The sequence below is a fragment of the Carassius auratus genome, chromosome 39, assembly GCF_003368295.1.
Source record: "Carassius auratus strain Wakin chromosome 39, ASM336829v1, whole genome shotgun sequence".
NCBI lineage: Eukaryota > Metazoa > Chordata > Actinopteri > Cypriniformes > Cyprinidae > Carassius > Carassius auratus.
Genome location: NC_039281.1, coordinates 10,337,914 through 10,353,242, shown reverse-complemented (window position 1 = coordinate 10,353,242; position 15,329 = coordinate 10,337,914). Strand labels below are relative to the sequence as shown.

Sequence of the window (15,329 nt, the reverse complement as noted above, 5' to 3'; positions counted from 1 at the left end):
TATATGTTTACCTTGATGACATACTGATTTTTTCTTCATCTCTCCAGGAACATGTGCAACACTTCAGACGTGTGCTCCAGAGATTACTTGAGATTTGTCTTTTTGTCAAGGCGGAGAAATGCGTATTCCATGCACAGTCGGTTTCCTTTCCTAGGGTATATCGTCTCATCCGAGGGATTATTTATGGATCCTGACAAAGTTAAGGCTGTGATAGATTGGCCATCTCTAGATTCCCGTAAGGCCCTACACTGGTTTCTGGGGTACGGCAAATTTTATCTACGTTTTATTCGTAATTTCAGCCAATTAGTCTCACCTCTGACCGCCTTGACCTTCCCCAGTACTCCGTTCAGGTGGTCTAATGCAGCCGAAACTGCATTTACGAACCTCAAGAGCTGCTTTGTTTCATCTCCCATCCTAGTAGCCCCTGATCCCACACGACGTGGTGGAGGTCGACGCATCAGAGGTGGGAGTAGGTGCAGTTCTTTCCCAACGTGCTGCCTCGAACGATAAGATGCATCCCTGCGCATTTTTTTCACATCGTTTATCTCCTGCTGAACGCAATGGGCTAGGTGCACAGGATGGCGCCGGTGAGCTTCAGCGACACGAGTGTGTGCATACTTCCTTCCGGTCTTGCTATGCTCGCATTGACTGTAAGGGAAACTTGCATACGAATCTTGGCTAGATGTATATAATTAATGATTTTCAAATTTAACAGCGGATAGTGGTATATCAAAAACATGGGGAAACATCCCCTCTACATTTTGCATACCTCTGTGTGGAAATTCATCAAGATACAACGCAGAGATTGCTTTATTCATTATGCCATACTTTTCATTTTCGAAGAGCTGGTTTTGTTCTGACTGTTATGTAAGATCAATGTTTCTGACTGTCAAACAAGACGCACAGAGATTTCTGATATAGCATGTTTTATTAACTTTATTTGATAACATAATTTATAACTAACTGTACAATTAAACATAATATAATTATGGTAGGTTTGCATTAAATAAAAGATCGCTGTATTCATTCATGTGTATTTTTATCTATGTTTATTTGTTTTGTGAAAGATCTGCAGCATAAATCATTATCTGTCTATGAGCAGCCATGTTGTTATTCTTTTGCATTAATTATCAGATTAAACAGATATTAAAATTAGTCATGTATTTTTTATTGTGTAAAATAATAAAATATGTTGTGAAAATAACGATGAAACAGACATTGTATGTGTAGAATTGAGAAATGGAAAGTTCTGAAGATAAATCGCAGCCCACGTCTCACGAGGTAAATATTTAATATAAAAAAAATAATAATAATAATGCAAACATTTTCGAGAAATAAGTAATTTGTACATTTACATATTTGGTAAGATAAAAATACATTATATATCTGTGTATACACGCCATGAGTTCAACTTTCATCTTGTGAACAGTAGGGAACATTAGTGTATTTAATTCATTCACTGGACCCAAACATACCTTGTGAGTTTCAAATCCGCTGGCTCAGTTAACATTTATAGTATAGTGATAATAGCAGTGTATATCTTATTTGCATTTGAAGTGATATTGTAAATCCTGTAAACATATAGAAGGTAATATTTGGACTTCTCCGGTTCTCTGCACTGACTTTAAGCACAACCAGAAATATCTACGCACACACTAGCAAGACTGGAAATCCAAGATGGCGGAGATATGCAACTAGCCCATTTTGACATTGGTAACAAAGAATTGTTGGCTGTCAAATAAGCTTTAGAGGAGTGGAGTCACTGGTTGGAAGGGTCAGGGGTACCTTTCATTGTTTGGACCGATCACAAGAATTTAGAGTACATTAGAACTGCCAAAAGACTCAATTCCAGGCAGGCTCGGTGGGCACTTTTTTTCGGCCGCTTTGATTTTACTCTGTCGTACCACCCGGGTTCCAAAAATGTTAAACCCGATTCTTTGTCACGTCTTTTTGATCCTTCCGAACACCTGGTGACGCCCGAGTGTATTTTACCTGAGAAAATAGTCGTCTCAGCACTCGTATGGGAGGTCGAATCGAAGGTCAAGACGGCCTTAAAAGGGATAACGCCTCCGCCCGGATGCCCACCGAATCATTTATTTGTGCCGAAAGAGTTACGGTCTGAGGTATTCAGTGGGGTCACTGCTCGTAAGTTGCTTGTCATCCAGGGATAAGCCAAACCAAGGGTTTAGTTAAGCAACGATTCTGGTGGCCACTTATGGCTCGCAACGTCCACGATTTTGTTTTGGTTTGCTCAGTTTGCACCAGTGGTAAGCCATCTAACCGACCCGCAGATGAGCTTCTTCAACCACTGTCTGTCCCTTCGAGACCCTGGTCCCACATGGCTCTAGATTTTGTTACCGGCCTCCCGCTGTCTAATGGCATGATGATCGTTTTGACCTTAGTGGACCGGTTCTCAAAGGTGGCACATTTCATTCCTTTGCCCAAATTACCTACAGCCAAGGAGACAGCGATCACTGTCATTGATCACATCTTTCGGTTACATGGCCTCCCGGTAGACATGGTTTCTGACAGGGGATCCCAATTTATATCCAAATTTTGGAAGGAGTTTTGTAAATTGTTAGGAGCGACGGTTAGTCTGTCTTCGGCTTATCATAGCCAGAGTAATGGGCAGTCTGAGCGAGCCAACCAAGATTTAGAGAGAACGTTGCGATGTGTAGTCTCCAAGAATCCTTCTTCCTGGAGCCAACAACTCTCTATGGTGGAGTACGCTCACAACTCATTACCAGTGTCAGCCACGGGCCTTTCTCCGTTTCAGTGCAGTTTAGGTTAATAGCCACCGGTTTTTCCTAGTCTGGAGTCTGAAGTCACAGTCCCCTCCGCTCACACATTTGTCCAGGGGTGCCACCGCACCTGGACCAGAGCCCGCAACACTCTGCTCCGGATGAGGGAGCGCACTAAGGCCGATCGCCACCGGTCGAAGCCTCCCCTATACGTCGTGGGTCAAAAAGTGTGGCTTTCTACTAACAATATTCCACTCTGTTCCGTTTCTAACAAATTAGCTCCCAAATTTATTGGCCCGTTTCCTGTCACCAAGATCATTTTAAATACAGTTGCTCCTTTACGCTTAAGGAAGGTAAAGGAAACCAGAACAAAACTAGAGGTATTTCGTATTGCTTGGCAGGAAAGTAACCTATCCTACAGAAAAGCATTAAAAACTGCTAGATCCGATTACTTTTCTTATCTTTCAGAAGAAAACAAACATAAGCCCAGGTATTTATTCACTACAGTGCCTAAATTAACGAAAAATAAAGCCTCAACAAGTGTTGACATTTCCCAACATCACAGCAGTAATGACTTTATGAAATACTTTACTTCTAAAATTAATATTATTAAAGAGAAAATTGCAACCATTCAGCCGTCAGCTACAGTATCACATCAGACAGTGCACTATAGACCCCCTGAGGAACAGTTCCACTCATTCTCTACTATAGGAGAGGAAGATTGGTATAAACTTGTTAAATCATCTAAACCAACAACATGTATGTTAGACCCTATACCATCTAAGCTCCTAAAATAGGTGCTTCCAGAAGTCATAGATCCTCTTCTGACTATTATTAATTCCTCATTGTCATTAGGATATTGTCACACACCTGGACTCATTTAGTGTTTTTGCCCCAGTGACCCAGTTTCTGTCTTCCGTGCTTAGTTTCATTAGTTCCCAGGTGTGTCAATTCTATTCCTCATGTGTTCCATGTCCCTGTTAATTTAGTTATTCCATCCACCTGTGTTTCCCCATTATCCTTTTGTACATAAGCCTTGTCTTTTCAGTTCTGTTTTGTCGGGTCTTCATTTGCCACTTGCTACTTATGTGTGTCTACCTCTGTGCTCCATGTTGGATATCCCCTGTGTTGGATATATTAAAAACCTTATTCCGTTTATCCTCGACTCCGTATTCCTTCAGGCAGCGTAAAACCGTGACAGAAGACCCGACCAGAAAAAGAAAATAGAAAACTGCGTGTTTTTTCCCTCCGTTTTGTTTTTGTGTTTTCAAAGTCTTTTTGTTTCGTAGTGTTCTATGGATCCCCTCTATCGTCCCGAATTCCTCATCCTCCTGCTGAAGCAGGAAGGACGTTCTCTCGAGGACCATACCAGACAGTTTAATCTATTAGCTAATGCCACCAGCTACCCGGACAACGCGCTCTGCACCTTCTACAACACCAGCCTGAACTCCAAATGCAGAGCGTTGTCGTCCGAAGATGGTCCTCGAGAGGATTTCGCCGCATTCGTGGAGTGGACTCTGGCGAGAAATGGGTCACCTCTCACCGTCTGCCCCATAGAGGACCTCGCCAGCCCCACTCCCGACCCAGAGACCAGCCAGCCACCATCACGCCGCACGGAGCCAGAGCCCACCGCAGCTGCAGAGTCCGAGCCATCCACTGACAGGGAGCCGGATCTCGAGAGCGCGACTGACCAGGTGTGTGAGCCGGCAACACTGTGCATCGTGGGAGTCCTCGTGGAGATCGAGGGCGTGGAGGAAAGCCCTGCCCACACTCCTGCGACTGAGGGTGAGCTGTATGCAGTCTCTGAAGATCATATGGAGCAAGTTCTGGATCTGATGGACTGGTCTATGGAGGTAGTCCCTGATTTTCCTGTATCTCCGCTGGTTCTGCCCAGCTCTGAATCTTCTGTTTCTCCGCTGGTTCCGCCCAGCCCTGAGTTTTCTGTTTCTCCGCTGGTTCCGCCCAGCCCTGAATTTTCTGTTTCTCCGCTGGTTCTGCCCAGCCCTGAGTTTCCTGTGTCTCCGCTGGTTCCGCCCAGCCCTGAGTTTCCTGTTTCTCCGCTGGTTCCGCCCAGCCCTGAGTTTTCTGTTTCTCCGCTGGTTCCGTCCAGCCCTGAGTTTCCTGTGTCTCCGCTGGTTCCGCCCAGCTCTGAATCTTCTGTGTCTCCGCTGGTTCCGCCCAGCTCTAAATCTTCTGTGTCTCCGCTGGTTCCGCCCAGCTCTGAATTTTCTGTGTCTCCGCTGGTTCCGCCCAGCTCTGAATCTTCTGTGTTTCCTGTATTCCCTCCCAGCCTCCCTCTCCCGCCTCCTCCCAAACCTGCTGGTCCCTCTACTCCTCTTTCGCTAGTTCCGTCCAGTCCTGATCCTCCTGTCCTTCCTCCCATCCTTCTCCTCTCTCCTCCTCCTAGACCAGCCAGTTCCTCGTCATCCCTGCTGGTGCCAGCCAGTCCCGCAGCTCACCCTCAGTCCGCGCCATCGGGGCGCGGTGGTTCGCCGCTGGACTGCCAGTCTCCAGCTCCGCCTTGGCGTGTTAAGGCCCTGTCTCCGCCTCCAGCCTCCGAGCCCTGGACTCCTCCTCGGTCCTTCGACCCAGCGGCTCCGCCTTGGCTCTTAGCTCCCTCGTCTCCACCGTGGCCTGTCATCCCACCTGCTCCACCGGGCTCCCTCGTCCCTCCGGCTCCACCTTGGTCAGTCGTCGACCATCCGCCGCCTCGGGACTCCACTCCTCTGGTTCCACCTCGTCACTCCATCCCTCCGGCTCTGTCAGGCTCCTCCTTCCCTCCGGTTCCACCTCCATCCTCGGTCGCTCCGGCTCCACATCGGTCTGCCAGGACCCTGCCTCCGCCTTGGTCGCCTGAGCCTTCAGCTCCACCTAGGCCCTCCGGATCCTCGACGTCACCCTGGCTCTGCGGCTGTGCTGCTCCATCTTGGGCTCCTCACCCACCGGTGCAGTCTCCGCCTGTCGGCCCCCTGGTGTCGTCGACCCTTCCTTCACCATGGCTCCTCCCGCCGTCGACTCCACCTTGGATCTCCGTCCTGGCTGGTCTCTGGTGGACCATCTGGCTCCTCCTGCTCCTGTCTCCTCCCTGGCTCCTCCCTCCGTCGTCTCCTCCCTGGCTCCTCCTTCTGTGGTCCCTGTCTGCTGGCCCCCTCCTGGGAGTCCGTCCTCCACCGGAACCTCCTCCCAAGTTCCCACCCACGCCTCCCTCGGTTGTTTCTACGGTGCGAGGACGCACCTACTGGGAGGGGGGAGTACTGTCACACACCTGGACTCATTTAGTGTTTTTGCCCCAGTGACCCAGTTTCTGTCTTCCGTGCTTAGTTTCATTAGTTCCCAGGTGTGTCAATTCTATTCCTCATGTGTTCCATGTCCCTGTTAATTTAGTTATTCCATCCACCTGTGTTTCCCCATTATCCTTTTGTACATAAGCCTTGTCTTTTCAGTTCTGTTTTGTCGGGTCTTCATTTGCCACTTGCTACTTATGTGTGTCTACCTCTGTGCTCCATGTTGGATATCCCCTGTGTTGGATATATTAAAAACCTTATTCCGTTTATCCTCGACTCCGTATTCCTTCAGGCAGCGTAAAACCGTGACAGATATGTCCCCAAAACCTTCAAACTGGCTGTGATTAAGCTTCTCGTTAAAAAAACACAACTTGACCCCAAAGAACTAGTTAATTATAGACCGATCTCGAATCTCCCTTTTCTGTCCAAGATACTAGAAAAGATAGTATTCTCACAATTATATTCCTTCTTAGAGAAAAATGGTATATGTGAGGATTTCCAGTCAGGATTTAGGCCGTATCATAGTACTGAGACTGCTCTCCTTAGAGTTACAAATGATCTGCTCTTATCATCTGATCATGGGTGTATCTCTCTATTAGTTTTATTGGATCTTAGTGCTGCGTTTGACACAATTGACCACAGCATTCTTTTGCATAGACTTGAACACTTTGTTGGCATCAGTGGAAGTTCATTAGCATGGTTTAAATCATACTTATATGACCGCCATCAGTTCGTAGCAGTGAATGAAGATGTATCATATCGATCACAAGTGCAGTATGGAGTACCTCAAGGCTCAGTACTTGGGCCGCTACTCTTCACGCTTTATATGTTACCCTTGGGAGATATCATCAGGAAACATGGTGTTCGATTTCACAGTTATGCTGATGATACTCAGCTCTATATTTCTTCGTGACCCGGTGAAACACACCAATTTGAAAAACAAATGGAATGCATAGTTGATATAAAAAACTGGATGACGAGTAATTTCTTACTGCTAAATTCAGAAAAAACAGAGGTGTTAATCATAGGGCCTAAAAACTCTGCTTGTAATAACCTAGAACACTGTCTAAGACTTGATGGTTGCTCTGTCAATTCTTCGTCATCAGTTAGGAACTTAGGTGTGCTACTTGATCGCAATCTTTCCTTAGAAAGCCACGTTTCTAGCATATGTAAAACTGCATTTTCCATCTCAAAAATATATCTAAATTAAGGCCTATGCTCTCAATGTCAAATGCAGAAATGTTAATCCATGCATTTATGACCTCAAGGTTAGATTATTGTAATGCTTTATTGGGTGGTTGTTCTGCACGCTTAGTAAACAAACTACAGCTAGTCCAAAATGCAGCAGCAAGAGTTCTTACTAGAACCAGGAAGTATGACCATATTAGCCCGGTCCTTTCACCACTGCACTGGCTCCCTATCAAACATTGTATAGATTTTAAAATCAGGACTTATTGACATTGAATGCAGAGTTGCTGCTTTTAGATTACAGGCTGCTCAAAGGACCTTGTATAAGAGGCACATCAGTTGGACAGATGTAGCCTGTGGATTGTTGAGAAAAGGAGGAAGGTTGGGCCTTGATTGAGTTTTAATGGACCTTGACAGAGAGGAATTAACCGGTCTAACACATTTTTATAAAACAATGCTTAGAGTTCGGAAAGTTTTTTCAAACTCTCGAAAAGAAGGGTCTGTCAAAGGTTTCTGGGGAAAAGAAGAACCCATAATGTGTAATCATGTGTTATCTGTAAAAAGTTTGAACTCTGTTTCAGTGAGAAATGCACTTGTAAGAGCAGGTTTTACTAAGGTTTCCTCTTTTCTGAATAAAGAAGGGTGGTTATCCCCAGAAGATATTGCCACAAAGATTGGTGTTAAATCCTTACGTTTCTCTGAAAGACTTTTAAAATGAAATTGTGGAAGCTGTGCCTTCTGAATTTAAATGTGCTCTGGATAAGGAACTATTAGAACAAAATGAGGATAATAATGTGAAAGAGTTCCCAGAATTGGAAGTAAATGTTTCTGTGGACTTATGTCTGGAGGGAGAGGGAAAGTTACTCACTTTTAACACTCCAGAACTTAAATATTTTCATTAGGTGGGCAAGAAATCCATGTTCTATGTTTGTGTAAAATTAATGCGCTTTCAAGAATTGAAACAAGTATGTGAGTCCAAATGGCAAGAAATATTTGGTATAGATCTTCCCATAGACAAGAGAACTGGAGATTTACAGTGGAGGATCATACATGGAATAGTAGCCACAAATAAACATAAAGTTCATTTAGACTCCAGTGTTACTGAAACTTGTCCATTTTGTTCTGAAATTGAAACTGTGTTTCATCTATTTTTAAAATGTAATAAGACTAGGGCCACTTTTTCAAGTGTTAAAAGAATGGTGTGATATGTTGGGTCATGCTTTTAGTCAAGAAGGTTTTATTTTTGGTCCTAAGTATCAGGAGGAATGTTGATGTATTTCTGAATTATGGACAAGCTAAATTAAGTATATGGTTGACAAGAAAAGCAAAAATTATGGCAAAAGGTTCCACCAACATTGTTTTAACATACAAAGGTTTGATCTCTGCCCGTTAAATGGTTGATTTTCATATTATAAACTTATTGGAAAATTGACAACTTTTGAAGAAGTTTGGTGTTTAAATGGAATTTTATGTATGGTAAGTGATGGTTGTTTGGAAATGAAGGTGTAAGTTTTTGGTATTTTTTATTATTTTTTATTTGTATAATTGTGTAATTATGAAAATGTGTTTTTAATTGTTATTAAAGGGCTTTTGAAAGGTCAAAGGTCTCTCTCTCTCACACACACACATACACACACACAGTAAAATCATAGTAAATTAAATACACAATCAACAGTTTTAACATGCTTGAGAATCTTTCTGTCATTTTGATCTTGCTTTTTTTCTGTAACATTTCCAGTGAATGTTTTTGGACTCTCCATTGATATTATTATTCGGATTTCTGAAGATCATGTGACACTGAAGACTGGAGGAATAATACAGCTGCCCATCACAGAAATAGAAAACAGAAACAGATTCACACAGCTGTTCCTATGATAATAATACTTCACAGTTTTTACTATATTTTTGATTAAATAAATGACAAATATCAAGATGTTCCTAACAGAAATGTGGTGAGTGTCATGTAATCATAATATTGTTTTATGACTGTGTGGTTTTTAGGTTATTTCTCTTCTTCTCTCTATTTTTGGTTTGATATAATAACACTTGTTGAGGAAATCTGAGCATTGAAACACACACAACTAATATAATTTAATCAATCCTGCTCATTTGATCATCACTTGTCTCCTGCGTTCTGCTCTGGATTCCTCTGTTAACCTCAGGATGACAGAAGACTTTGAGTCTCAGACAAAACACACGTCTTCTGACAGGATCTGGTGAAAACATGGAGATTTAACGTGATCACGTGGTGTATGCGTGCACTCTGTGGGTGTGTTTCTGTTTGGTTTTTGTGATGTACTCTATAATGTCAGATTGTTAAAACAACACAGAAATAAATCTGGTTTTACTTAGATCTCTGTATGTTGAGGTCAGGGGTGTTTCCAGTCGTGAGCTGGATCTCCCTCTCTGCGGGATGTTTTGGCCTCTAACAGGCTTTAGCTGTATTTTCCCTCCGATGTAATGTCATGACACACACACACACACACACACACACTGACGTCAGCACACAAACACGGCGCTGTACCACCCTGAACCCTCTCATTCTGCTCCAGTGTTCTGCTCACAGTGTGTTTGACTGGACACACACTCGTGTTAGTGAGCAGCAGCAGGTCAGAGGTCAGAGGTCAGCGTGTCAATCACACGATGCCCTGCAACATTTTAGCTTTGATTTGATCTCAGTCCAGGAATTGAGTTTGACAGCCCTGTATTACATCACGAGAAAATCATGCACTGCTCTTGACTAAATAACTTTAATATGGATCTATATATTTAATTATTACAGTGAAGTGTTTTATTTTTGCATTTGATTCGATATCTATAGTTTTTTTGACAAACATTTACATGTAAATTGCTGCTTTGTTCTTATTTTTAATAAAACTGGTTTCTTTAAAGTTATGTTGAAGTTGTCTAAAGACAGCGTTTTAAAGACACAAATCAGCCTTTTGTGTTTTTTTTGTACATGAAATGATAAGCATGGTTTAATTTACGCATTCCTCACAGGATCATGTGTTTTTCTGTGATGTGTTTGAACACGCTGCAGGTTTTTCAGGTATTCCAGTGATGTCTGCAGCTCCGTTACATGCATTTCTCCTGATCACACGCGTGTTTTCATGCTTGCAGCAGTTGGAGCTGAGATGTTTTGCTCCAGAGATTTGTGTGTGTGTGTGTGTGTGTGTGTGTGTGTGTGTGTGTGTGTGTTTAGTTAGTGCCGCCCATCCGCACCACCCAAGCCACCCGGCGCTGGCACCGCTGACCTCAGACCTGCGCTGTTAGTGGTGGCTGTAATGTGTTTGTGTTTCTCCTGTACAGCAGGTTCACGGCCAGTTCTCCTGGTCCTCAGGAAGTCTGGTCAGGTTCCAGCTTTTCCTGTGACTGTGTTCATACAATGAGGCGCCCGAATGTTCCATGTTTTCTGCAGACCAGTCAGATTTAGAGACTGCTATCTGGCACAACATCAGATGTCATAAAACCCATTTGTCTCAGAGATACAGCGTCCATTTCCGCAGCTGTGAGAGCTCATAATGCCTTCATTAAACCCAACGCTTCAGATCGCAGTCCCTGTGTTCAGCTGAACGCACGCTAAACACTGTGTCAGAAATTCAGACGCCCGTCAATCAAAACACATGAACGTGTCTGAAATCATGCTGCTTTGTGTTCTTGTAAATCAGGGATTCACAAAGTTTTAAACCAATCTGAGCTAATATATTATTATAATAAGTTCCCCCAAAGATTTTAATTCATTTTTACAAATTTTGAACAGCACTTTCATGTTCATAGTTTCTGATGTGAGTTTGGTCACGTCATATGACATGCATGTAAAACAAAACAAAAAACCTCAATATAAATATATTTTTAGCAGGTGTTTTATTTAGTTTTTAAGTAATTTATTATTTTTATTTTAAATCAATTATTTATTTTGTATGAATTTATTATTTTATTTTGAATGTTTTTGATTTTGATTTTGATTTGTCAAAAAAAATATGTAAAGTATTCTTAATTATTTATTTTAATTAAAAAATTGGGGGGGGGGGTTGTAATCAACTACTGTAAATCATCATATGCTCTTATGGGATTATTTCTGTTATGATTAATAAAGGGAAGTGTTTCAGTATTTAAAGTATAAATATTTATTGTACAGGACAGAAATCTGATTAGAATCTGCTTGTTTTGCAACACTTTGACCTTCATCAAGAAGCAGCTCCAGAAGATGAAGTGTTTGTAAAACTATGAGATTAACAATATTACTAATTATTCCAGAGCTGAAATGAGAAGTGTGGAAAAAAGTGTATAAACCTTCAGACGATTGTTGAAGAAGATTCAGAAATACTGGGATTTACAGCAGAGCAAAGTTCAGCAGACACACCTTTAGTGACAAATGAGTGTAGGTGTGTGTGTAGGTGTGTGTGTTAATCAATCCTGAAGAGCCGCAGGATCACTGAGAGTGTTTGATGTATATCCGCTGCAGAAGTCACTTACATCACTAGTCACACCTGTGTTAGTCAGCTCGGGGCTGAGTGGCTGTTTCCTGTGATTGGTCTGTGTATGTGTTTACTGTATGTGTCATCATCTGATATTGATCTATGATCTGATATTAAACATGATCTGATCATCAGCTGCACCAGTGAACAGAACGTTCTTGTTCAAACCAGTTACATTCATGGAACATTCATTCACAGTTGTCTGCTCTCAAAGTGTTTGAAGAAACTTATACCCTAACTTTTGAAAGATTTTAGTTAGACGTTCACCTGGGATGGTTTAGAGAATATTAAAAAGTAACATTTCCATGTTTGTAAAATAATAGTAGTTTTAAACAATCACAATTTTTAAGCAGTTAACATTTTGAGTGGTTTAAGGATTCGGAAATATTGTTTCAATGGGAACTGTAGCTAAACTTTCTCAGAGCATATTTTTATCAGCTGGGACACGTCATCTCAGAATATCACAGAATAGTCAAATAAATTTCAATAATATTAAAAGAATATCATCACATTAAACATCACGTTCACATTCTTATCAGTCCGTGACTTCACCCAGACGTGCATCATTAAACAATCATGATGCATCAACAAGTGTTTACAGAAAACTTTAATGCAAAGCTGGCACGCGGGTGGGCGGGGCCTTCGCGGTGACGTCAGCGCGGGGCGCGGCGGAGAAGCCTGTGCGGGACGTTCAGAGCGCGCGTGCACGAGAGATCCCGAGGAAACTGTTCACTCGACTCGAGTGTGTTTGTGTGTGCGAGAGAGAGTGTATGTTCGCGGAGGATCCTCCAGATGGTTCATTTCCTCTCTTAAGGAGTTTCCCTTGATGGATCCGATCGCCAGGTGAGAATCCTGATCACTATCGGTCCGCGCGCGCCCGTGAAACTTACATCGGTGATCGGGACGAACAGTGCGCGTTGGTTTATGCCACCAGATGGTCATGTCCTTGTTATTTGTCGTATAATTCTGTAAATATCAAATCGAATCATTTAAAATACAGTTCAGCTTAATAATGTGTCAAAAGGTGTATAAATATATACATAAAAGTGAACTGAAGAGGATTATGGAGTATTTTAAACATGTTTTAACCTTGAGTCCTGACAAACAGGATGTATTCAGTTAATTTCGGTTGAAAACGATGAGATAAAAATCTAAATTCCTGTTTGTCACATGTCTATATTTAATAATGGTTTCATATTCATTTCGTGAAATCTGACAAATCCTCCAGTTAATGTTTAATTTTAATTTCATATCAGATAAAAAAAAATGTTTTTACCATCTCAGTTTTATGTGTGGTTCTGGCTCATCATGAGTTGGTGAGGTTGAGTGTTTGTAATGGTGTGGACCCTGTGTTTGTGTTCTGTTCCAGAGGTGTGTGTGTGTTCATGTTAGTCGTTTAGATGGCTTCTGTTATCGTCGCTCTGCTGTTGTTCTTCACTCAAAGCCCTTCGCTAGCCACCGCTGACCCCAGTGACCCCGCTGTCCCCCCCGCCGCGCGCCGCCTGCCCGACATCATCATCATCGGCGTGAGGAAGGGTGGCACGCGTGCTCTCATCGAGATGCTGAATCTGCACAGTGATGTGGTGGCGGCTCCGAGCGAGCTGCACTTCTTCGACTGGGACAGTCACTATCTGCGCGGCGAGGATTGGTACGTGTCCCAGATGCCGCTCGCCCGGCCGGGTCAGCTGACGGTGGAGAAGACCCCGGCGTACTTCACCTCCGCCCGTGTTCCTGAGCGCATCCGACGGATGATTCCCCACGCACGACTGCTGCTGATCGTGCGCGAGCCGACGGAGCGACTGCTGTCTGATTACACACAGGTGTATCACAACCGTCTGGAGAAACACAAGCTCCAGCAGACGCTCGAGACGCTGCTGATGCACCGCGGAGAGCTCGACCTCCACTACAAGGCCTTGAACCGCAGTCTGTATCACCTCCACATGCGACGCTGGCTCCAGCTGTTCCCCAGGAGCCACATCCATCTCGTGGACGGAGACGCGCTGATCCGAAACCCTCTTCCGGAGATGAAGAAGGTGGAGGAGTTCCTTCATCTGGAGCCGCAGATAAACGCCTCCAACTTCTACTTCAACCAGACCAAGGGCTTCTTCTGTCTGCGCGACCGCCGGCGCGAGAGATGCCTGCACGGCTCTAAGGGACGCACACATCCACGCCTCGCACCTGAACTCCTGCGCAAACTCCACGACTTCTTCCACCAACCCAACCAGGAGTTCTTCCAGCTGGTCGGCCGGACGTTTGACTGGAAGTGAGGAATCGCTCCTGGAGGAACTGGAACATCTCGACTGTCGTAACACCAGACAAACGTAATGTGACAAACTCAATATTATATGATTCTGACGTTTAGTTTCTGACGAATCGTTCACACCGTAAGATCTGGAGGTGAATGGAGTTGTTTTCCGATCTGTTGATCTTATATTCAGATATATAGACTTGTGCGTGTGAAATACATCTGTTTCATATGTTAATACGTCACAGTAATCATCTCAATACTGTTTTACTGCTGCTAAGTTTATGAATGTGTGTTTGTGTGTCTTTACATCAGTCCGTGTTACAGAAACGTTCATGATTTAGTCTTATGTATTCTGTTTATTAAATGTTTTATATGAAGGAATCATTCAGTAATAAAGTTATTTTTGCTATGATCTGGTGTTCTGTAGCTTTCTGTCACTCTTTTGCTGTGTGTGTGTGTGTGTGTGTGTGTGTGTGTGTGTGTGTGTGTGTACCAGAGATGCTATAACAGTTTTTATAATCTTTTAAAATTGGTGTTTAATTTATATTTATACATTTTAGTTAAATTGTACAAATTGTAATTTTTTTTTTATTTTATTTTATGTTATTTTTGTGCATCAATTTAAACAAAATGAAAATGAGCAATGTTGCACTGGAAACTAGCTGAAATAAAAATAAGTTAAAGTAGTTTTTATATTGTTATTTTAATGTTTATTTTTTTTGTAAGCAATGGTTAATGGTTTTATTCTTAATTTGGGTAACTGTAAGAATCCTGGTTTGTATCTGAAATTAGCTAAACCTTGAGGAATGTCCTCAGTTGTAAAAAATAAAACGGGATATAAAAACAGTATTTGTAATTTATTTGTAATAAAACAATTTAAGGCTATGGAGTGTCCAAATAAACCCTTGTGTGTGTGTGTTAGTCTAGAAATTGTGATCATATTTGTGTGATGAGACTGAAACTTGGAGAATTTCCCGGTTTAGGACTTCAGTTTTCGTTCATCTGTAATTATTTCTAAGAGTGTAACGTCGTTCAGTGAACTGTTATTGTGTAACGAGCAAAAGTGTAACATGAGAACACCACGTACTTGTGTGTGTGTGTGTGTGTGTGTGTGTGTGCGTGTGCGTGTGTGTGTGCATGTGTGTGAACTCTGCTCATTGTTTGGCTGTTGAACTCGGTGTAATTCAGGCAGAACTCAAACAGTTTCAGAGGAACATCATAAGATCTGTACAGTTGATTCTTTGTGTTCTTGTACAGTTTCTCATCTTAATTCTCGTCAGTCATTGTGCAACTCAAAAGAGTTCTTCATAAAGGTCCCGTTCTTCGTGATCCCATGTTTTAAACTTTAGTTAGTGTGTAATGTTGTTGTTAGAGTATAAATAATATCTGT

General features: G+C 42.6%; 1 protein-coding gene across 1 annotated transcript; it reads left to right on the top strand.

The window, feature by feature from the left end:
• The first annotated feature begins 12,371 nt into the window (after nucleotides 1-12,371).
• Nucleotides 12,372-14,351, top strand: LOC113058088 (heparan sulfate glucosamine 3-O-sulfotransferase 1-like). Its single transcript, XM_026225775.1, has 2 exons — nucleotides 12,372-12,534; nucleotides 13,061-14,351. Exon 2 carries the CDS (start codon nucleotides 13,092-13,094, stop codon nucleotides 13,956-13,958), a length of 867 nt encoding a protein of 288 aa, XP_026081560.1. The 5' UTR covers nucleotides 12,372-12,534; nucleotides 13,061-13,091; the 3' UTR covers nucleotides 13,959-14,351.
• The last annotated feature ends 978 nt before the right edge of the window (nucleotides 14,352-15,329 follow it).

Excerpts from the sequence above, each read along its gene's own strand:
- LOC113058088 (XM_026225775.1), top strand. The coding sequence starts at position 13,092 with ATGGCTTCTGTTATCGTCGCTCTGCTGTTGTTCTTCACTCAAAGCCCT.